Source organism: Candoia aspera, chromosome 10, assembly GCF_035149785.1.
Source record: "Candoia aspera isolate rCanAsp1 chromosome 10, rCanAsp1.hap2, whole genome shotgun sequence".
Lineage (NCBI taxonomy): Eukaryota > Metazoa > Chordata > Lepidosauria > Squamata > Boidae > Candoia > Candoia aspera.
This window is the reverse complement of record NC_086162.1, coordinates 10,218,866-10,242,196: the sequence shown is the minus strand read 5'-3', so window position 1 is coordinate 10,242,196 and position 23,331 is coordinate 10,218,866. Positions and strand designations below refer to the sequence as shown.

At 39.5% G+C, this 23,331-nt stretch overlaps 1 protein-coding gene across 3 annotated transcripts in view; it reads right to left on the bottom strand.

The window, feature by feature from the left end:
* The window catches only part of MACO1 (macoilin 1), a 70,797-nt gene that overhangs the window by 5,089 nt on the left and 42,377 nt on the right, over positions 1-23,331 (bottom strand). For all 3 annotated transcript variants that reach the window (XM_063312558.1, XM_063312557.1, XM_063312559.1), the window contains 3 exons: positions 4,555-4,713; positions 2,720-2,902; positions 1,442-1,562 (listed from right to left, as the gene is read on the bottom strand). In XM_063312558.1, coding sequence (XP_063168628.1) covers positions 1,442-1,562; positions 2,720-2,902; positions 4,555-4,713 — 463 coding nt within the window. The remainder of the gene's footprint in view (positions 1-1,441; positions 1,563-2,719; positions 2,903-4,554; positions 4,714-23,331) is intronic.

Below are 23,331 nucleotides of genomic sequence, written 5' to 3'. Positions count from 1 at the left end.
GGCCTCGATGCATGTTTCCCCAAAAATATTATTCAGATAAATTCTACAGTTGGCATATAAGCATGGTTAGTAACCTTATTGTCCAGAAATGTCTTTAATCCCACTTCGGAATCATTCATAATGGTGGCTATAATGATTTCCCTCCCACACTGGCCCTGGATAATCAACTACTGTACCTGTTTGCTTAGCTAGTTTGACTGGTCCTACTATGGGACATAAGGAGAATTTTCAAAAAGTAAAGCTATTTCACTGGAAATTTACAGGATGTTAAATTTTCAACAAAAAACAAACAAACAAGGTTCCCAAAAACAGTTCTAGACTGCACCACCCCCACCACCCCAATTCTGTTTAAATTGAAGACTCCAAACAAAGTGGACTTTTTTTTAATAAGCGGGAAAGTAAATGCAATGGCTGTTGTTCAAATATACTTAATGGCTGTCTTTTCCAACTCAGTGTCCTCCAGATCTGCTGGGCAACGGTCACAGTCCCCAGTTGGTCTCCCACAGTCTGCTTGTTCCTGCATTGCACTCACCTAGTTCTTACAACAAAACTATCAGCGCAAGATGCAACAAGGAGTTTTGCTTCTCAGCCAGCCTGTCCCAGATCCCGACACAGATTTAGGGTGAGAAGGAGTGGGTGGCCCAAGATCACCCAGCCAGCTTCTGATCCTTAACCCTTACACTTTGCTTGTTCTGTTTTCACAGTCCTCAGTAAAAAAGGTAAATGGTTAACCTTGCCTCCCCCATTCTCCCCTAGAAATGCCTTACCAAAAAGCTTGTGATAAGGCTTGTAAACTATGGGCTCCAGAATCTGAAAATATTTGTTAAAGTTTTGTTTTTCTTAAGCGGAGCTGACACATTCTTCCACAATTATGCTGTCAACTCTGTTATGGTGTTCATCCCCCTGTGCCCCCACCAAGCTATCTACTTTGGCAGGATTCACCCGTCATGATGAACCAGGATGTAGTTTCTTTGTTTTGGCTAAGCATATTTTGTGAACTTAACCTTTATTTTTGGAACACATATCAATAAAACTTTCTGGCCTGGATTAATTTTGAAATTAATTTTAAGGAAGTCCATTAGACCTCATTTGTTACTCCTCAAACAAGGGTGTGTGGGTTAAGAGATGCTTCTCAGGTAAGCAAATACTCCTGCAGGAAACAGCATGGCAAAAACAGAATAGCTTTCAGATTAGATCACTGTTCCCCAACTGACACCCTGCAGATGTGTGAAGACTATCGCTTCCATCATTCTCAGCATGACCAATCTGACTGGGGTGATGGAAGACACTGATTCAGAGTAACAGAAGAAAGTGTAACTCTGTGTATATCTATCATGCCAAAATTCTTGCACTTGACAAATTTTTTGATAAATTTAAAAGATAACCCCAGAATATTGGCTGAGAGACAGAATCAGAGAACATTTTGTTACTTTCCCCTTACCTGAACTTTCATTTCTAGATCTCGTATCTGATCTTCTTTCAGCTTTATATCAATAGTTAGCTTTTTGCACTCTGTCTCCAGGTCTCTGATACGATTTCGTAATGTCTCAGTGCATTCTCCTCTATCAAGCAAAATAAGGAGAAAGAGAGAAGAGGGCAAACTTTCAGTTTGGGTCACTGCTAATTTCATTAACATGTTAAAATAGCAAGATTTTAAGGACAGGAGAAGGGGAATTTTTGCATGCATTTAACTGATGCTTCTAATCTTCCCTTCTCAGTTTCTTTTAAGATCTGGGATAGAAAATGCTGCAAAAGAGGACTCTAAATGGCATGTGCATTTTTAGTCATATTTTACATTTCAGCAGTGACTGAAAAACCACTGCATCAGATATGTCCAATCATTTGCAAACCCACTCTGGATTCATCCGTTCTGCAATTAATAATAGAATAAGTTTATAGGCTCTCCTATATTGTAATAATGCATGTTCTGGACTGTTCAACTTCAGACTCTGTGGGGTCTTTGCATGTTTGGGTGCTTCCTGAGAAGACATGCTCTGAGCACAGAAAAGACTCACTTGTCAGGAAGATCCCATCAGCTGAGCTTTACTATTTTATTAACTCAAAGTAGTTTTGTTCTATCACAGTAGAGACCCCCCAAATATGACCCCCACATGCAGCCTGAAATGCTGTAAGCATTTGTGTTATAAGCATGCATGTTATTTTCCTGGAATGAAGTTTTTATATTATTGCATAAACACTTGTACACATCATAAATGAGATACAAATGGATTGCAAGAAACATCACACTATCACGGAATTGATTGCTTCCTTTAAAAAAATTATTGAATTATTGTAAATGGTGAATAAAGACAAATATGGTCAGGAAATTTGCAGTTCAGAAACACGGTCATCAGTTTTTCAACCACTTAGTGGTGTTTTTCCCGAACTCATATATGACTGACTAATTTGATCACAACAGGCATGCCTTGAGCACTCAAAATATTAGTTGGAGAAAGGTGGGATAGTGAGCGTTTCTCATTGTTGCTGACTTTTCAGCAAATGTTTGACAAATTACTCTTTTTTCACCATTGTTTCCTTCCAAATCTTTGGGTCTAGAGCAGTGTTTTTCAAACTTGGCAACTTTAAGATGTGTGGACTTCAACTCTGCTGGCTGGGGAATTTTGGGAGTTGGAGTCCACGCATCTTAAAGTTTCCAAGTTTGGGGTGCCGGGTGGGGGGAAACTGGTCTAGAAGAAAATAAGCGGCGGGAACCAAGTACCTGGTAGCAGCGGCAAATGCAACAGCCCGAGCAGCCGTTGCTTCTTCTAACTTCTTCCTTTTTTTTTCTTCCATCAACTGCTTTTCTACAAAGGTCCGTGCCTCTTGCTCTGCTTTTAGTTTTTTCTCCAACTGGCCAATGGTCTGCTTATCTTTTTGTTTCATTTGTACAGCATTATGTAATCTGAAAAAGGGGGAATGATGTAATATTTGTGTGTAAAATGGGAAGAAAACTACCCACCAACCAGCTTTGAATAAGGCTGCTTTATAAGAGGTCCCGTTTCCTTATGTCTATCTTGAATTATTAACCACTTACAAAGCTTCTCTTCTGGGCAAAGCAGTCAGGATTTCAGATAACCTCTTTCAAATGATTGAGGCTGAAATTTCTGGTGTTCAAATCCTGACATGCATTACTTTTTGATACATGCTTTAAAAAAAAAAAAGAGAGAGAGATTTTTCATGATGCCATGAATGATGTGATATTACTGCTGTCCAAAAATGTCCTCAACTCTGAACACATTCAAACCCGAAATGCACAATGCATTTTTCAGGAACGGACTTGGAAGGACTGTCTAACAGTCAGAAGCAAGTCAACAGTGACATCAATGACTTAGAAAGAAAGGCAGAAGGCTGTCTGCCGGATGTATTCAAGCAGAGGCTGGACAGCCATTTATCAAGCTGTCAGGAAAGATTTGGTTTATACTTCTGCACTGAAGAGGGAATGGCACCAATGGCTTAAAAGTCCTTTCTCACTAAAATACTGCTAGATTATAATTATTACCTATTTATTGCACTGAGGAACAACTAAAAATGTCTAGGGCTTTACCCTAAGAGATGGGTATAACCACACGAATATGTGAATATAACTGATTAGGTATACATGAATCATCTGTACTGCAAGCCTTTTATGAGATTTCCACATATGTGATAAGCCCAAGCACACATTTTAAGTGGCCTGAATTATTTGACGGTTCTGTTGTCATAACATGGATGTTGTGCTTGCACTGGGCTTGCTGAGGAATATAACCAATTCATTTTTTAAAATTTCTTTTCAGCGAGAGCAGCACTAGAAAGGCTCAGAAAGTGGGGCTGAGGGGAGGGATGTAGACGGATGTGCTTCTCACTCATTCAAGTCCATTTGCTAGCGAGCTAGAGGCCTGTAAAGGAAAATGGGGGCTCAAGGTACAAATGGACCTAACAAAGATACACACATTCACAAAAATGAGTGTGAATGATTATCCAAACACTCCCTGTTGATTTGGATTAAGTTTGTATATTCTAAGCAGTTTAGCGTAGAATTCAAGGGATTTCAAGAGGGACAGAATATTTGCATCTCGCAAGAAAATCCATACTGCAGCAGAGCTAAATTTTGGTGAATGTTCCTGCTAACCAAGTTTGATCTTTTACTTTCCAACCGAATCAAATATCATTCTGAAAAATGACTCACTTTTCATATGCCCATAGCGCATTTATTCAGATCACTGGGAATCAGTCCCTAATTAATGTGGTGTTCTTATCTCTGAACGAACTCTCAAGTATTCAGTTCATACTCCTTCAGTACAGAAATCTCAGCCATTAAGACTTTCAAAGCTTATGCATTAGCTTCCCACTTGAGGAGTACAGAGCAGTCAGCAAAACACAAAGGGAGAGACAGCTTTAATCTTTCTGACCAAAATGGATGGAGCATAAAAGCACTTAATTTTGACAAGATCAAGATTCTTAAAAATGCTTTTGTCTCCCCCAGAACAAAAATGTAAGAGTAAAAAGCAGCGGCATAAAAGCACCCTCATATATATATATACATAGTGAGATTAGGGGATAGATGGGTAAACTTACTTATTTTGAAGCAGTTCATTTTCTTGTCGGAGCTGTCCAATTTCCGACCGGATCCCCCGCTCTGTGCTAGTCAGAGAACTGATCTGACTCCGCAGCTCTTGTTCAATTTGCCTGCTTGCCTGCAGATCAGCCTTTAACTTCTTAATGTCTTGTTCCAACCTAGAACAAAGAACAGAAGTGCCTTTTACAGTATTTACTAATGAGGACTGAGAATTTATCATCTCTCTCAATGTTCAGGCTTTTGCAACAGATCTTTCCTTTAAAAGTAAAACAAAAAACAGTACTAAGGGTAGGAGTTACTTTCTACCATTTTTTCTTTCCCTTTCTCTTTGCAGCCTTTGACTTCAATTTTTAATGAAATCCACTGGTTTCATATACGATATATTGCCACCATTGCAAATCCATGCTCCTGTCAGAAATAAAGTATGTTAAGTAGTAGACTGTAATTTGAATGGCAAAATAGATCGTAACTTCAAAAAATTGGTAGCATGGATTCTCAACATGTTGAGGCATGAGACAGATCACTTGTAAAGTATGTTCTAAAAAGCTTAACATCGTTCTAGAAACGTGGAATGCTTCGCATCATGGTCTGCCCACTGCAGGGCAATCCCTGACCACCAACAGGATGCCCATGTTCTGGCATCCAAGTAATGCTATGTGGCAGAGAGTTTCTGAAGCTAAGTGGGAAATGAGCCTCGCTATGAGCTTCACGTTAGGGAAGACACATGATTAGTGATTATTACGGGTCATCAAGTTGGTGTTGATTCCTGGTGACCACACAGATAAATCTTCTCCAGGATATCCTAGCTTTTTAGGTCTCTCAATGGTGCATCCATCACCACTGTCATCAAGTCCATCTGCTTTGCTGCTGGTTGCCCTCTTCTTCTCTTTCCTTCTACCTTTCCAAGCACTAGGGACCAAGGCTGCTGGGTTTTTGCATGTGTCCAAAATATAATAATTTGAGTAATCTTGTAGAGAGTCAGGGAGATACCTTGAGGGAAACAGGCAAGAACTGTTATATAAGCAGAGAGGGATGAAATATTCCTTAATCTTGGGAAATGAGATAGTATTTGAAAGAGACTCAGGCGGGCTCCTCCCTGATCCATGGGGATATAATAGGAGAGGAGGGAAAGCGCAATCAGGCTTGCAAGATTCTGTTATTATAGCCTATTGTCATGCTCCCTGATCAAATGTTCCCAGAACATCTGATTGGACTTGCATGCATGAATGGAGTCAACACTTGTCAGAGCTTGTGAGTTGGTAGAGGGGAGGGGGAACATTCAGGAGTGAGAAGACCTCATGTTTGGACTCCCTCTCTCGTGCCCAAGGTCACCTGGCTGAGCCGCTGGAGACACTTGCAAGAGACTGGCACGAACTGAGGGAAAGGGGGGCTGCATACCAGAGCGAGGGAGGGGGACTCATGTACCCACTGGGCTGTTTAAGTTAGGGAAAGCGCGGGAACTTTCATTTGCAACTTTTTTGCCATTCTGTACACTTCTTCCGTTAAAAAGATTTCTACTGCATTTACGTATGAATTGGATTTAATGGTAATAGAGTGTTGCAGTCATCACACCTATATCAATAGATTTCTAGACTTGCTGCGGAGTCTGTGTCCTGATCTTGTCTACTGTAAAGGCTGACAGGCCTCTTGAATGAGCTCTGAATCTTTCTGTGGCACATGTTTCCTTGGCTGTCCACAGTATTGTCAGGAATCTTCTCCAATACTAAAGTTGAAAAGCATCAACAGTTTTTCCAACTTGCATCTTCAAAGTGTAACTTTCACTTCCATAGTGTCACAGGAAAAAAAAAAAGGCCTGCATGATTCTGATCTTTGTAAGTACAGAAATAACACAATGTATTTTTTCCAAGGGCTGCACTGCTGCCTTTCAAACGCTATGCCATATTTCTTGACTGCCTTTTTTCCTTTACCGTTGATAGTCAATCCTAAAAGGCAGAAGCTATCCACCATTTCAATATCTTCACTGCCTATTCTAAGGTTAATTGCTGTACCTGTTGTTTGATTTTCTTTATATTTAATTATAGCCATTTTTTCCCACTATGTTCCTTGACTTCCATTACTAGAGCCTGCAGATCATTTACATTTTCAACTATCAAGAGTACTGTCATTAGCAGAGCACAGATTATTGATGTTTCTTCCTCCAGTGTTATCTTCTTGCAATTTCTCCCAATCCAGCCTCCCTTAATAGATATTCAGTATACAGGTCGAATATATAAGGAGAGAATGTACAGCCTTATCTCACTCCTTTATCAACTTGGAGCCAATCTGTTTCACCATGATGGTCCAGACTGTGCTTCCTGTCCAGTGTATAGGTTTCTCTTTTCACACTCATCCTTAACAATTTCTTTGCTTTCGGCCCATAATTCCTCTGGTTCCCTATAAATGACATTCAGGACTTCCCAGTAATTCCTGATGTTCTCCTTGAAAGGGTAGATGTATGCTCAAGATTGTGGAAACCGATTGGCTTTGTTCTTCTGCTTCAGCTTGACTTGAAACTTGCAAATGAGTAGCTTGCACTCAACTGCTCTGCTGTTCCACATCTTTGCTGTTATGACCAAGCTCTTCTACTTTTTTGTATCAATAATGTAATCAACTTGATTTCCGTGTGCTCCATCTGGTGATGTCCATATATATTGGCATCGTTTTGGTTGTTTGAAGAATGTGTTAAGAAATAATTGGATTGGCAGAAACTGTAAGTCATTCTCTGCTTTGTACAATCCAAATACATCTTCTTCCTATTTTCAACTTTTGCATTCCAGTCTCCAACCATAAACAGGACATCTTGCTTGTACATTCTACTGATTTCAGATTGAATTTGACCACAAACCTGTTAACCTCCAGTTATTCTGCATCACAGTTGAAGCATACACCTGGATAACTACCATATTAAAGGATGATCTATGAAGTCTATTTCATATTATTTGGTCATTGATTGCACTGTACCCAAATACTGTGTTTGCTATATCCCTCTTGACTAGGAATGCAATGCCATACCTTGTTTTTTGTTCCTCAATAGTAAACAGTATTATCTTTTGATTAAAAGTGTGCTATTTCAGTCCCTTTCAATTTGCTGATGCTTAAAATGTCAGTGTGTAGTCGATTCATTTAATCTTTCACTGTGTTGATCTTTCTTGTGTTTGTGCTTCTTATGGTCCATGTTCCCATTGTAATTCTGTCTTTTCAGCTTCAGCTTTCCTTTTTCTGCTTGGCAACATCAGCAACTAGACCTCTGGAAGGCTTTGATCAGCTGCATCATAAACATCATTACTACACCAAAAGATCCTCAGCTCTGCTTCAGTAGCATGGTAAATGCGCAGTGAAAATTAATGCACATTACTCTTCTCTCACACAACTGTCTCCTAATCCAGACAATGGTTAGAATTTGGCTGTGTATTCATGATCTTTAAAGTAGGTTCTCCAGTGTTGATACTGTCAACACCAACCACCTGTTACAATGGTGCACATGCTTGCTGTTCCAAAAGCATCAGACATAAATGTATTTGTCACAGAGACTCAAATTCTCTTCCCAATAGCATCATATCCGGAAAGGTGATCCCAGATTTAAAAACTTCACCCGGAACATTCACCACTCTTACCAGTATGGAAGAGATAAATGCACGCAAATTACATTACATTTTAAAGAAATGTTAGGACAACCATCCGGCTGCCAGCAATGTACACCACATTACACACTGACTCACACTGATTTATCTAGTAAATAAAGAAGTTTATTTTAGATCTACAATATAATTGTCTATATTTCTCTCCCTCCTCCCTGCCCATCCTCACACTTGCTCAGAGAGACCCTCTGTAAGAAATAATGCATTGCAGTTTAAGAGGTTTAATTTTAATCTTTCCTGACCAGACACCATCTGTTGTATGTCATATTTAGAAATAAAAACACTTGTTTCATGTTAAGAAGCTGTGCATTTAAAATCATTTAGAGTCTTGCAAATTAACATAATAGTAGCACATCAATCATATTTTTCTACCAAAAATGTCAAAGCAGCTAACAATAAAAATAAAGATGATTAATGAAACAAACCAATTTGATTAAATACAGTTAAAACACAATTGAAATCATATTAATAAACAGAAAACCAAACGGATTGAAAATTATCAGCAGACAAAATAACTTAAGTCTTAAATGCCTGGTTCAACTAAAAGGAAGAGCAGCAGGGAAGCTAGCCTGGCCAGCCTTGGTGGGTAGTTCCAAGGCTTGCAAATTCATTTCTTACTTTCATACCCACCCTGTCTTTTGTGCTACAAGATGAAGAGGGCCTCTTTTAAGGATCTATAATTTCGGAATGCAGTCTTTCAAACAGCCTGCTCTCAAGCTATTTAGGGCTTGGTAAGTCATACCCCAGCCTCGTGTGGCGCAGAGTGGTAGGTGGCAGTAGTGCAGCCAAAACTCTCCCCACGACCCGAGTTTGATCCCAGTGGAAGCTGGATTCTTGGGTAGCCGGCTCAGGTCCACTTAGCCGTCCATCGTTCCAAGATCGGTAAAATGAGCACCCAGCATGCTGGGGAAGGTGACGACTGGGGAAGGCAATGGCAAGCCACCCCACTCTATAGTCTGCCAAGAAAACATCGCAAAAGCGGCGTCCCCCCCAAAGGGTCAGACATGACTCAGTGCTTGCACAGGGGACCTTTCACCTTTCACACAAGTCATACCCCATGCTTTGAACTGAAACTGGAAACAGATCCATACATTATGGCTAGCTTATGAGAACTAAGTAGGTATGTAGACCTGTAAAGCAGGGAGCTGGCACTTCTGATCAATGCATTCCAAGTACTGTAACCAGCATATTCAAGCTGGGGAAGTCTGTATTGTGCATTGTTCCCTAACTCTAAAGATGGTTAACAGGAGTGTTGCTCCTACAGTATGTTTTATAACTCAAAAGACACAGTTTCCCTTTCCATTTTTATAGGAGGAAGGAAACTGATCTATTTCATTGTGGTAAGGTAAAGGTAAAGGTTTCCCTTGACATTGAGTCCAGTCGTGTCCGACTCTAGGGGGCACTGCTCATCTCCGTTTCAAAGCCGAAGAGCCGGCGTTTGTCCGTAGACAGTTCCGTGGTCACGTGGCCGGCATGACTAAACGGGACGCCGTTACCTGCCCACCGAAGCGGTACCTATTAATCTACTCACATTTGCATGTTTTCGAACAGCAATTATATTATTTTTGCTGTTATTTTGCTTATTCTGACAGCTTATTTTAATTGTCCTGCTGTGCTTATGATTTGGTTAGACACTTTATCTATTCATCCCTAAATGTATTCTTACATTTTGAGAATAGGGAAGAAATGACGGACTGAAGACAGCTTCATGAAAAGCAAAGCTGACGACTGCAATGGAACGAAGAGCTGGCAAGCAGACCAGCTCTTTGTAATTCCTCTCCAGACAAGAAAAGGACTTCAGATCACCCACAAGTGCTCCAGATAGTTGCTCCTCGCAAGGAGACTGCAAGACAGCAGTCTCCAGTGGGTTTAGATCTCTGGGAGATGAGGGAACAGCCATCTTGCTCAAACTGCGGTTGGCCCCTTTAAAAGGACACTGGCTTCGCATACTTCCTTTTCTAATCACTTTTGGAAATTGCTTGTTAACTGCTTTTCAGCTATTAGGAACCTTTGGATCAACAAGTCTGAAAACATCAGATGGGTTTCCTTCAATCCTTAGCAAAAGTCGTTTTAAATATAAGTTTAATGACTTAAAAAAAATGTTTTTTTGAATGAACAGCAAAAGGCTGATTAAAACTTTGATTTTAGAAAGTTTCAAATGGACTAAAAGTCCAGATAAATTTGAAATTAGATTTTGGAATTAATTATAAGAATCCTTCCCACAGGAAAATGCTTTTGTTTTGAATTCTTGAAAAAAAAATAAGATTTTAAAAATTGGACACTAGGGGGAACTAGAAAGAACTAAAGATTAAGATTAAAGAAGAACACTTAAATTCGACTTACAAATACAGAATGAAGCAAAATATTTTAACATACTGAAGGACATTTTTGAACAATGAACCCAGAAGTTCGTTTTAAGACTGTCTGCTTCTATAGATAGACTGTGTTTAAAAGATGTTATGGAAGAGGAAAAAGTTTTACCCCTAAGATTGAGACTGATCTAGAAGTGGATTTAAAATTGACAGGCTACAAGAATGACACAGAAAAAGATGTTACACTGGGCATATAAAAGAAACCAGCTGTCTTAATAATTAAAAAGGATATACAAATAACAAACCCAGAGAGTGACCTGGGTAATTTTTCTATATTGAATTTATGAAAGAGACTTGTTAAAGCTTTGAAGAATTTTGTGAAAAGGGACAAAGAAAAAATGAAAAGAAATCAAGTTCTAGGACATTTTCTGAAGGGACTAAAGATCAAGGTTGTCTGAAGTAAAAGGAAGGAATATAAAGTTGGTTTATCTGATCAAGGTTAAAATAAATATGTTGTTATCTCTGGTAACCATTAATGCACTTTTGCTGACATCAGGACTGAAATGATGAGGCTTCCTTAATCCTTAATTTGTTTATAGATAAGAGATAGGATAAGAAGAAATCATTTGCTGAATTTTAAGAGAAGGTGATAAGTTACTAAAATTGTTTATACTTGTAATGAAGGGGGAAGTCACTTCTTTATATGTTTCTCTTTTTTTCTTTACCATATTATTTTTCTTTCTTTTCTGTTTTTCTTTTTTCCCTCTTCTGCACCTTTTATTTTTTTATTTTTTTCCTTTTTTCCTTTTATTTTTTAGTTTGTATTAGTTTTTATTGTTACAATTGTAATTTTTAATAAAATTACTATATAAAAATCTAAATGTATTCTTAGATTTTGAATTGTTTTCACTGTGCATTGTTTTTATTTATTTTTATTGCATAGCTGAAAGGCAGTCTACAAATATAGCAGATAAAATGAAGAAGGTCTTTCAAATTCAAATGAGGCAATATTAGCAGCTTGGCATTTATTTGCATGTGAGTATTTAATTCTTATACTGCTTTTTCTTTTTCTATTTGAAGCACGTGGTCTCCTCTCTCATTCTAACTTAAAAAGCCACTCCATAAAGTATAAACTGAAAAATTGTAGCCCTGTTTAGGCACTTGCTAATCACAGCAGGGGGTAGCAGTAGCCAATTTTGAAAAAAATTAAGCAGCATCACATGTGGTTAGTATTTGGATCAAGAGAACCCTAAGGCAATCCCAGAGCTATAGACTAGAATTCTGGGAATTCTGAAAATATCTCAGGAGAAGACAATGGCGAGCACTTCAATGGCATTGTCAAGAAAAGTACATAAAGGTGTGCACACATTTACCTGGAATTGGACTCAAGGAAGACTATATTAATCTCAGATATTAAAAGCGGAGCACCTCAATTAAACCTGGCTTTCCAAAAAAAAGATGTCCATCTCTCTCAGACATTTGTGCATTCAGTGTAGAGGTCTGCAGGAGAAAAACCTGCGTATACACCACTGGACATTGGCTATCACTAGTGGTTAAGGTGCTGAGCTAGAAACCAGGAGTCTGTGAGTTCTAGTCCCGTCTTAGGCATGAAAGCCAGCTGGGTGAGCTTGGGCCCGCCACTCTCTCTCAGCCCAAGAGCCAATCAGGCTTGGTATGAGAGTTCTAGTCCCGCCTTAGGCACGAAAGCCGGCTGGGTGACCTTGGGCCAGTCCCTCTCTCTCAGCCCAAGAGCCAATCAGGCGCAGTAGGAGAGTTCTAGTCCCGCCTTAGGCGTGAAAGCTGGCTGGGTGACCTTGGGCCAGTCCCTCCCTCTCAGCCCAAGAGCCAATCAGGCGCAGTAGGAGAGTTCTAGTCCCGCCTTAGGCATGAAAGCTGGCTGGGTGACCTTGGGCCAGCCACTCTCTCTCAGCCCAACTCACCTCACATGGTTGGTGTTGTGGGGAAAACAGGAGGAGGAAGGAGTATTTTGTATGTTTGCTGCCTTGACTTATTTATAAAAATAATAAAGGTGGGATAGAAAATAAATAAATAAATAAATAAAAATAAAAGAGCAGAACTATCAACACTCAGTGGTGGCTGAGAATTATGGGAGCTGTAATCTCACTATCAGAAGGACCCTATGCTAGGGAGGTTCAATATTACTTAATGCATAAGTCGTCTTCAAAAAAAGCAGCACTTCTTAATTTGGGGTCAGAAGGCCATGGCAGGTAGGAAGGATAACGAAAACCATATCAAACTTAGGAAATTACATGTTTGGGGTTTAAATCTGAGGAACAAAGAAGATTTAAATGATTTGCTAGGAAATCATTACTGGATAGTTACTGTTATCATCAGATTGTCCAAGCAACTGAAATGATTAATATAATTTGGGTGGGGGGAGCCAAGATGGTGACAGGGCAGCAACTGCTGTAAAGAGTTCCTTCAAAGGATTATTTTTAATCATCTTTTTTTTTCTTAATCTACTGTTTTAAATACCAGCCCATTTTATTTTACATTTAGCCACCCGCCCACCCCCACTCATGCTTTCAGTGTGACAGCCTTGGACTGCTCTATCGGAACCTTCAACGTATAGAAAGAGTAGAGAAAACTCAGGGACATCACCAATCATCGTGGGAAAAAGAAGGAAGAGACATGGGACACCCTCTGCGACACAAGCTACATCCAAGCCCACAAAACAGTTGAAAGTCAACAGTTACCTAACAAGTAGGCAGCCACCTCCTGTGAGTAACCCTCTAACCCCTCCAATGGATATGATGCTCTAGAGTGGGATTTACAAGAAGAGATCGAAAGCCAACAGTTTACAGGTCTCTCCTCTTTACGGGAGAGGATGCCTCCCCCACCCACTGCACAGCTCTCACAGGATGAGGGTGTGAATTCAAACCTGATAAACTTAAAGAATGAAAACATAACTGACTTTCTAAGCAGACAAAGCCTGCTGACAGCGCAAACTGTCCTAATTTTGAGCAGTTGTCCACAGTCAAAACCAAAGTGGGCCCTTTAAAAGAGGTCTCTGCAAAGCTTGCTGAAAACCAATCAAATGGTAGCACTGCTAAAGCACCGATCTCCTGCACAAAGTGTGCCATAAAAGCAGTCAGCAGGGAAGTCATGGGCAACCTCACCCCTACGCCAAGGAAGAGGGAGAGTAAGACTCAGAGACAGATGACCATCCCTGTGGAGAAGGGTGAGCAACGAAGTCATGTAACTAAGGGAGAAAGGCATCTAAATTGCAAATATTATCTACCGCCTAATCAAATCACCCTACAAATATCAAATAACAGAGTAAATAGAGGATGAGGGGATCAAAAAGAGCAATCATCTTATTTTTAAGCCAGCTACCAAAAGCGGCTGATTGATTTACAGGCGGTCGAATGGCTCCCATCCAGCAGAGGCTGAGAGGGAATTTTACTTATGTTCAGGCAATCCACAATCTCCAGCATGCTGTTTAAAATGAGGCCCATTTTGCTTACTTTTTCCATTTTTCCAATATGTGTGTTTTATTCTGAGGAGCTCAGCCCACTCCTAAGCCAACCTGGCCCGGAAAGCGCTGTCACTTTATTCTGTTTTTTAATATTTTTTTATTAATTGTTCCAGGTATAATTAAGGCACATACTGAACACTGTCACTTTAAAGAACAAATGGGACCATCAATTTCAGATAACTTCAAGGACATTTTACCAGCTCTGCCCCCGGAGATGACCGCCCAGGCAAACAATCACAATCTGTGCTACCTACAGCAAGACAGTGCACAGATGACCTCCTGGAAGAAAACCTGATTAACTCTTTCAGTGCCTTGTCGGACTCGGAACAAGCTGACATTATTAAAAGACTGGATGATCTGAGAGAAACTTTAGTGGCAACGTGTAAAACAGCCAAACCTCTAATAGATTTGGTTTTACCAACTACCCAAGGTAACTGCAATTGCTTCGAGAGAGGACTTGTTGGCAATCTCGGGCCCTCCCTCTGATTTGTGGAATCTAGATAAGCAAATCAACACAGAGTCCCCTGGAGCAGATCCAAACTCCTCCACCTCGCTCCCTGTTAAAACAGCACAACATTCAGAAACTTCAAAGAACAAAAACCTGGATGTTGTCAATATATGTGTCATGAGTAATGATGGTGAGCAGGAAGGGGCTCCCATCCAGGGGGGAAAACGCATGCGTAGTACTGAGGAATTAAGCAGCCATTCAAAGAGACACAGATCAGGCCCGCCTTAGCTTTTGGGGTTTATATGTCTGGGTTTTTCCCATGCTTATTCAGTTTGTTAGGATTCTGTTTATGTAGCAGTAATAAACACTAGAGAACTACTCCTCGTCTCAGTGTGTGTCTCACTGTTAGGACAATATGAGAGGAAGGCCTTGATTGCCTAAAACCCTGGGAACCACAATCAGAGATAGGTAGTAGACGACACCAGGAACATGAGATGGACTTTTGCAGCCTAACACATCAAATAACTGGCACACTCTCCAGCTCTCCAGGCAAGCCTCTGCTTCAAGAACCACAGGAAATTATGACAAAGATAACCCATGAGGCAGGAAGAACACCATCACCCAGGGCTGAGACAACCCCTTTGGTCAATGAGATAGACATGAAACAACAACTAACTAATGGTCACTATTCTATGTGCAAACCATTACAAATCTTATCTGATTCCACACAGCAGCAAGAGAGCAGCAAAGGTAGGCCAAATTACAACCATTGTGCCTTCCTAGATACTGGAGGAATTTTGGACCTCATCTCACCTGTAGAATGACTGCAAGAGCCACACCATCCAATCACAGAGCTCAACACATCGCCAGCCACCCCTTCTGACAATAAACAAGGAAGTACTATTTGGCTATTGACATGGAATATAGCTGGATGGAAGAACAGAATGTCAGATGGAGATTTGTTGGAATTCCTCTCCAAGTTCGACATCACAGCACTTCAAGGGACATGGTTAACCATCAGTGATGAAGATGCTCACCTACCAGGCTTTAGATCATGGTCTATACCAGCACATACATTCAAGGTAAAAGGGCAGGCCTCAGGGGGATTATGTGTACTTGCCAAGGCAGAGTTGGGCTGCCAAGGGCAGGAACTGGCCCTCAGAGAAGACCCCTTCTATCTTCTAGCTATTCAACTCAAATACAAATCATCTGAAGTTGTGTTGCTAAATGTATATTTACCCCCATATTCCTCCCTCTGCTTCTCCCCTGACATCTGGGTGCAATTAGAAAAGGCAGACTTAGAGATTAATATAAAACATCCCAAAGCTGTTGTGATCCTACTGGGAGACTTTAATGCTGGGGTGGGGGTTTCGTTGATCACTTGGGCATCATACCTGAGGACTATTTATGGCCTACCCTGGCACTCCAGAGACTCTAAAAGGAGCATAGTGGGCTCTAAACTGACCTCCTTGATTTATACATGCAACCTTCATATCCTAGGAGGCAAAGGCAGCTGTTTTATATATCTGTTTACCTTCCATGCTGGGAATGCAAGCAATGTCCTGGACTACATATGTGTCACAACAGACAAAACTGACTTATTTTCAGACATTCAAGTCTACGTGAGGGAGGATAGCGACCATCAACTGATTGCAGTTAACTTTTATGGCAGTTCAGATTTAAGACTACCCGTACCACACAAGAGGCTACTTGCTAACCTTAAAGTGTGGTAAGCTAGGAGGCTCAAATGGTCCAACGTTGACACCAAGGCAATTGCCAGCTTCATGAATTCCGAAAGGGCCCAATCCTGGGTGAAAATAGTTATTACATCTACTCAAGACTGAAATAAAACATTTAGCGGGTATGCCAATTTGTGTTACTTGTTAAGAAACGTTTCAATAGAAAAATTGCCAGCTAAGAACCGACAGCCCGCAAGATCTAATTGGTTCGACCTGGACTGCTCTCGCTCAAGAAAGATGCTATAAGCAGCTATGTGTTTGGTCTAAAGAAACCCCACACCAAACAATCATGCCAAGATGTTAAAGCTTAAACACAATTACAAGAAACTGATAGCTACCAAGAAGATTCAACACAAAACTATAGTTTGGTCTGTGCTAGAAAAGTCAGCAAAAGGGTCCAACTCAGTCATATTTTAGAATATTGTATCTGGCATGTTGAAGGAGCGTAAGCTTCTATTTGATATCCCCATCCCAGCTACAGTTTGGGAGGATTTTTATACTAACTTATTTGCCAGCTCCAAGCAGGAACAACCAGAAACGATGACTACTGAGCTTTTGACCCTTGATAATCTCCCTCCTTGGCCACCAGTGTCAGTGACAGAAGTTAAACACATTATTCAGTCACTGAAACCTAATAAGGCACCTGGTGAAGACTTCCTGCCCCCAGAACTTTTTTGGATACACATTGACTGGAGGGCTCCACTGCTGGCAAGGCTGTTCTCATATACAGACAACACTGGCCATATTCCAGCAGGTTGGAAACTCTCCATTATAGTTCACATACACAAAAAAGGAGATAAGGAAGCCTTATTGATATAAGCCTTACTGATATAACAGCTAAGATGTATGCAAAACATCTCTTGAGAAACACAGAGGATTGGGCAATTGAGAAGAATGTTTTAGTGGAAGAACACGCTGGGTTCAGACCTGGGTACTCCACAGTAGAGAACTGCTTTGTACTATACCATCTTATTACCAAATATACAACAGAAGGTAAACATCTGTTAACTTTGATAGACCTTACACTGGTATTTGACTCATAAATAGAGACGCTGCTAAGCTAAATATGGAACCTAGACTTCTATACCTGGTAAAGGCCCTCTATGCAAATACATGACTGAAAGTCCGTACTGGAGTCAGTGGCTCTCTTACATAGAGCGTACTCACTTACAAAGTTGTTAGACAAGAATGCACCTTGGCCCCAAAGCTGTTTAATCTTTATGTTAATGACATCCATAGCAATCTTAGGAACTGTGACTGATAATAGGGCTACATCCCATGTCTGAATTGCCAGCCCCTGGAGCAGTGTTTCCCAACCTTGGCAACTTTAAGATTTGTGGACTTCAACTCCCAGAATACTGGGAGTTGAAGTCCACGGATCTTAAAGTTGCCAAGGTTGGGAAACACTGCTCTCTCTAGCTTCAGCTAGCACAGGGTTCCCCAAAGTGGTCAATATGAACCCCCAAGGGTCAATGGAACTATCCAAGGGGGGTTGTTGTTCTTGTTAATATTATTATTATTTGTAGGACTATTAGTTAAAGTAGTATTTATTAAATTATTTTCACATAATAAATGTTTGGGGGTCAATAAACAATCTGAAACTTCATGAAGGGGTTGATGAACTAAACAGTTTGAGGACCCCTTAATTAGGATAAGCTCCTTGATTTCAACCAAGAGCACCATAGACATGTGAGTAATAAGTAACCAGATAAATGACTAACAGGCAACATTCATTGCACAAAATTGTAGTATTAAGATATATGACTATCCATAACCTACTAAATTATTAAATTATTAATTTAACTTATGTACAAGAGGCTTTAATAAGTCTACCCTCCATGGAATGCCAGATTGTTCCTTATATAGCAGCCTTTCTCAACCTTTTGACCCTGGAGGAACCCTTGAAATATTTTTCAGGCCTCGGGGAACCCTTGTGCTTTCAGGCTCAAATACAGGCCAGAAGTTACAAAATTCTTATATCCGTTTCATGCATTGGCCTGTACATATGTATTAACAGTGTTCTTTAACTAAAAATAATGGAACTTACCTCTTTAATGTGAAGTTGCTTGAATCTGAAATATTTTTTTAAATAAATTGTGATCTCCCAGGGAACCAGTAGTGGCCTCTTGCAGAACCCTAGGGTGCCACGGAACCCTGGTTGAGAAACTGTTATATAGTAACTCTCTATAGAACAACATTCTGGCATATGTGCTCTTTAGGTAAAGGTAAAGGTTTCCCTCGATGTAAAGTCCAGTCGTGTCCGACTCTAGGGGGCGGTGCTCATCTCCGTTTCTAAGCCTTAGAGCCGGCGTTGTCATAGACACTTCTGGGTCATGTGGCCAGCATGACTCGGAACGCCGTTACTCTTTAAATATGTGCTCTTTAAATATCTTATTATATCCAAGAACTACTTGGTTGGATCAGGCCAACCTCCATGTGTCTAGTGCTTTCCAAATTGTGGCATTTCCACCAACTGATATACTGTGAAGTACTACTGATATAAAGCACTCACGTAGCCCATGTTCTACTCCAAAAGCTTCCAGAAGCTGTTGCTTACTCCTCAGCATTTGATACTCAATTGCAGTTGCCTTTGATACAACTGCACACACAGTATTCCAGAGTCTAATATTAACTTACAACACCTGTAATTTTATTATGTACAGTATGTTTAAATAATTTTAAAAAAGATTCATGTTGTATTCAAGCATACCTGAATGTCAATAAAGATAAAGTGTAATAACTATAATTCAGCTGACTGTCACCTGATATTTTGCATATATGAGGCCACAGACTAGTGGCAGGATGACAAGTGTTTCCTCTGACTATAAAATGCCAGCTTTGGTATATAAACCCTCTTTTGAATTTAGCCAGTCTTCGTTATGTTCAAACAGGAGAATTTGGGTTTAATATTAACAAATGGGGATAATAATCCAGTAAACATTAAATCAGAGTTCTTCAGTGCAGATGTAACTTCCCAGCTCCAGCATGAAATTGGAAAATGATTATTTTTACAAAGAGGAGTATTTCATCAAGGCTTCATAAATCATGATTTACAAAGCAGTAGACAACTGGATGGACACAGCCAGTATTTACTGGGCTATAGAAATCCTAAAATGCACATTCAAAAGACATGATTTCCCTGTCCCCCCCCCCAAGTGACAGTCAAAATAAACATGAGAATCTGATTTTAATACTTAATCATATTTCAATTGCTCAAATGTCCATCCATATTTTAAAATAATTCTTATAGCTCCTCCAATAAAGATGGGTGCTAAGACAAGAGCATCCTGCATAAGACCTGCTATTAATTTGTGACTGAAGCAAGGGAGCTGAAACTAGGAAGTTGCCAGTCTGTACCATTCAACAAAATATTTTAATAACTGCAACCAACAAAACAGGCAGTTTTCTTGGTTTGCCTATAACAACACCAGCAGACTGATTCCCTTTTCAAAATATGCATCTGAAAGTGAGGAGGGGGAAAAAACTTTCAGTATAGGAAAGAATGAAGCATTTGTGTATAGTGTATAGTTTGGCCCTCAGTTGATTTTTCTCCTTGAGAATACAAAAAGTAAATTCTGTATTTGTTTGCATAATATGCTTTTCAAAAGCTATGTGAAGTGTGCTTGAAGGCAATTTTTAACTGTTTCCTAGGACCATGCTCAGTTTGGAAATGTTTTAGTTATTATGTATTTGGTTTTGCTGTGTATATTATTGCTGCTTATTAAGCACAAGTATCTAAAAACAAAAACTATTATCAGATAAAACCATATTATATGGGTCCTTCTATCACTACTGCACTATCTGCTATAATTATATAAAGGGAAATCTAATTAAAACCGAGTTTTAATCAAATAAATGGAAAACAAAATAAATAATAAAGATTTAAAATCTCAAGGATTTTAGTTTTTTTTTAATGGAATTCACACTGTCCAGCATCATTAAAGAAAAAAAACCCCCTAGTATATAAGGAAAACAGATCATAGAACAAATTAATTCAGAATTCCCATTCAAGGAGCAAAAGTTCAGGCTCAGGTTATCATATTTTGAAACAATTTGCGAAGACCAGCTCCTTTGAGAAGTCTATAATACTGGGAAAGGTGGAAAGAAAACAACACCAGCAGCAGGTGGATGAATCTGCTCAATGGCAATGGGTATACCACTGGAAGACCTGAAGAGCCAGGTTGGAGACAGGTCATCTTGGAAAGGACTATCTATGTGGTCACTAAGAGTTGACACCAACTTGGGGGTGTATAATCAATACACAGAAAGCCCCAGTAAATTCAGTGATGCTCATTTCTGAGCAAATATGACTCAGAGGATCTGAGGACCATTATTTACTATAGGTTTGGAATATAGGTTTCTGATGGTAACTCTGGTCTTCCTTCTGCCATTGAGATGCACAAACAATCTGGAAGAGGTCAGCATATCAATGCCTCAATTGATATAGCTGCATATATGCCACAGGTCCATAGGAGTGTCAGCTATAATGGTGAGAACAGCCTCAATTTTCTTCTTTAAAAGGCCAAATTTCTAATGTTTAACTTTGAGAGTATTTTTGAGAACAGGTTGGCAACTTCTGCTGAAATTGGGTGAAGCTAAAGAAATAATTTCCCCTCTAGCAGAAATGCAAAGGGTAGGGAGCAAGTAAGACTTCTGTTTTTATCTTTTTAATAGTGGAAGTTACTGAAGATGCTTTCTGGAGAAAATTGCTTTGCCCTATTCACCACTTTGTAAGTATCACATGAAATCAATTTTATATCAGAAAGCCCATGAGACTGAATTTAATTTTTTGTTTTGTTTTACTGTTATGGATTTGGTTGCCTTTTTGTCTTTTAATGGCTTTAATCTGCTTTTATTATTTCAATATAATGTATGCACATATCCCTAACTAAAATAATGTGCACAAAGAGATAGCTACACAGTTTTCATAATTAAATGTCATTCCATTGTTCATCACCCATCTCACAATAAAAATGAAATATTCATAAGGTAAATTGCTCTGGATAACAATTAAAGGGAGAGAAAAATAAATATGCCGATTGCTTGTATTAGGTGCTGATTACGGAGGGTTTGTTTTTTTTTAAAGCATCTTAATTTACATGTTCTCCAATACTAAAAGGAACTGAATTGGAGAGAACAGGGTAACCTAATTCTGAGAAGACTAAGGCAAGAATGCAACTCTGAAAAGGAAGAGACTGTGAAGAGATTCAGAGCTTCCATTTTCTCAGTTCGAACCTTTTATCTCTCTTGGATTCAACTCTGGCCTGGTACCCATCAGTACAGGTAGACCTTGCTTAACAACTGCCTTGTTTAGTGACTCTTCAAAGTTATGATGGCATTTTATTACAGTCTTTGGCTAGCCTCTACAATAAAATGGTTTAATCTAATGATTTGTTGGTGATGGCATTGAAAAAACTTGCATTTATGACCGTCGCAGCATCCCCATGGTCATGTGATCAAGATTTGGGCCCTTTGCAACCAGCAGGCATTTATGACCATCACAGCACCCCAGAGTCACGTGATTTGCACGCTTCACATTTGCTGCTGGCTTCTGATAAACAGCGTCAATGAAGAAGCTAGCAGTGAAATCGTAAGTCGCTGTAAGTCGCTGTCATATGATGTCTTGCTTAATGATTGTGGGTGATTCACTTAATGACCACAGTGGAAGTGAGGTCATAAGTCCATTGTGATCATGTGATGTCTTGCTTAATGACTGTGTTGCTTAGTGATGGAATTGCTGGTCCCAATTGTGATCTTTAAGCGAGGACTACCTGTATGCAGTAGTGGCCAGGAGCACTAATTCTAACCCTAGTTTATAAACTTGGAATTCATAGATTTGAGAAGAACTTTGAACTTTCTGAGCCTGGAGTGTTGCTGAAAAGATAAGTTGGTGTTGCTGGAAAGAAACTCTCCAGACTTAAAATCCTGAACTGAAGATACGTTTTTAATCTTAGAACTTGAATTGGCTCTCTGTTGATGTAATGAAAACTCCTATTAATAACATTCTGTGCAAGCAAGTTTAATTTGTTGCTTAAAAACAGAATAATTTTTTACATATTTAGTGTCATATATACATATATTTTGTTTTGCTGGGCTTTCTTTATTAATATTCACACCTATTGTTTCTTATCTTGTTTGTCTTTTTCCTTTTATAAAATTCTAGCAATTATCCTAAAAATAAAGGAATACTAGTTCCCACTAGTTCAGAGTGGAGAGAGGGCCAAGTGAGTGTTTGATTAAGGGAGCCTAGAAAATCTGTGGTTGGGATGAAGCTTGAACTGATAAATTTCACGGCTCCCTCTTTGATGCCGTATTGCGCTGCTGACTATGAAGTACCAAAGAAACAGCCAAAGAAAGACTCTATTGCTCTTCATATAACTTTTTCAAAGGGTTTGCAAATAAATTATTTACCGATCTGCAGAAAGGTTATATATCTCTCCTATAATAATATCAAATCTTCAGTATACCTAGATCAGAACTGTTCAGGCCTAAAAACCATCGCATTCCCCATGCAAAGATCTTCTTCAGATTTGTTTTACCTGAAAAATTTCAACAAGTGTTCATAAGAAATGAAGTTCATGGAGCCCTGTATGCAAAGCAGGTATTCATAATCTTAGCAGAAGAATATATAGAATAAACTTTTCCTTTAGGCTTGGATTACATTTCCCAAAAACCTCACATAAAGGAAACTTGCATAAAGTGAGACACTGAACCAGTGGAGAAAAAGGGTTGAGGGGAATGATCAAGTTTGGTAACCCAGATGCATTGACAGATGTGCTCACAATTTTTAGAGCCTTATTCTTAAGCACCACATTACTAAAACATGCTTTCTTCCTTGCCTCATGTTCTGTGTACAGTGAAAGCATGTACTTCATCTTGTCTATAGCTGGATATCTAATGCTTGTGGTTACCATGGCAGACAGAGAGGTAAAATAAGTAACTGCACTACAAACTTAATTAGCTGTCTTTGCTATGTTGCACACAGTAGGTTCTCCCAGGTTAAAAGCATATACTAGAGCTGAGGATCCTTCACCAGCTTCAGTGGGATGTAATATATTCACTTTTATTTCTAGTGTCTTTTTCTTTTTCCTTTTGGGTAAGGGGGTTGGACAAGATGTTGATGTTTGTTTTGACCCCACA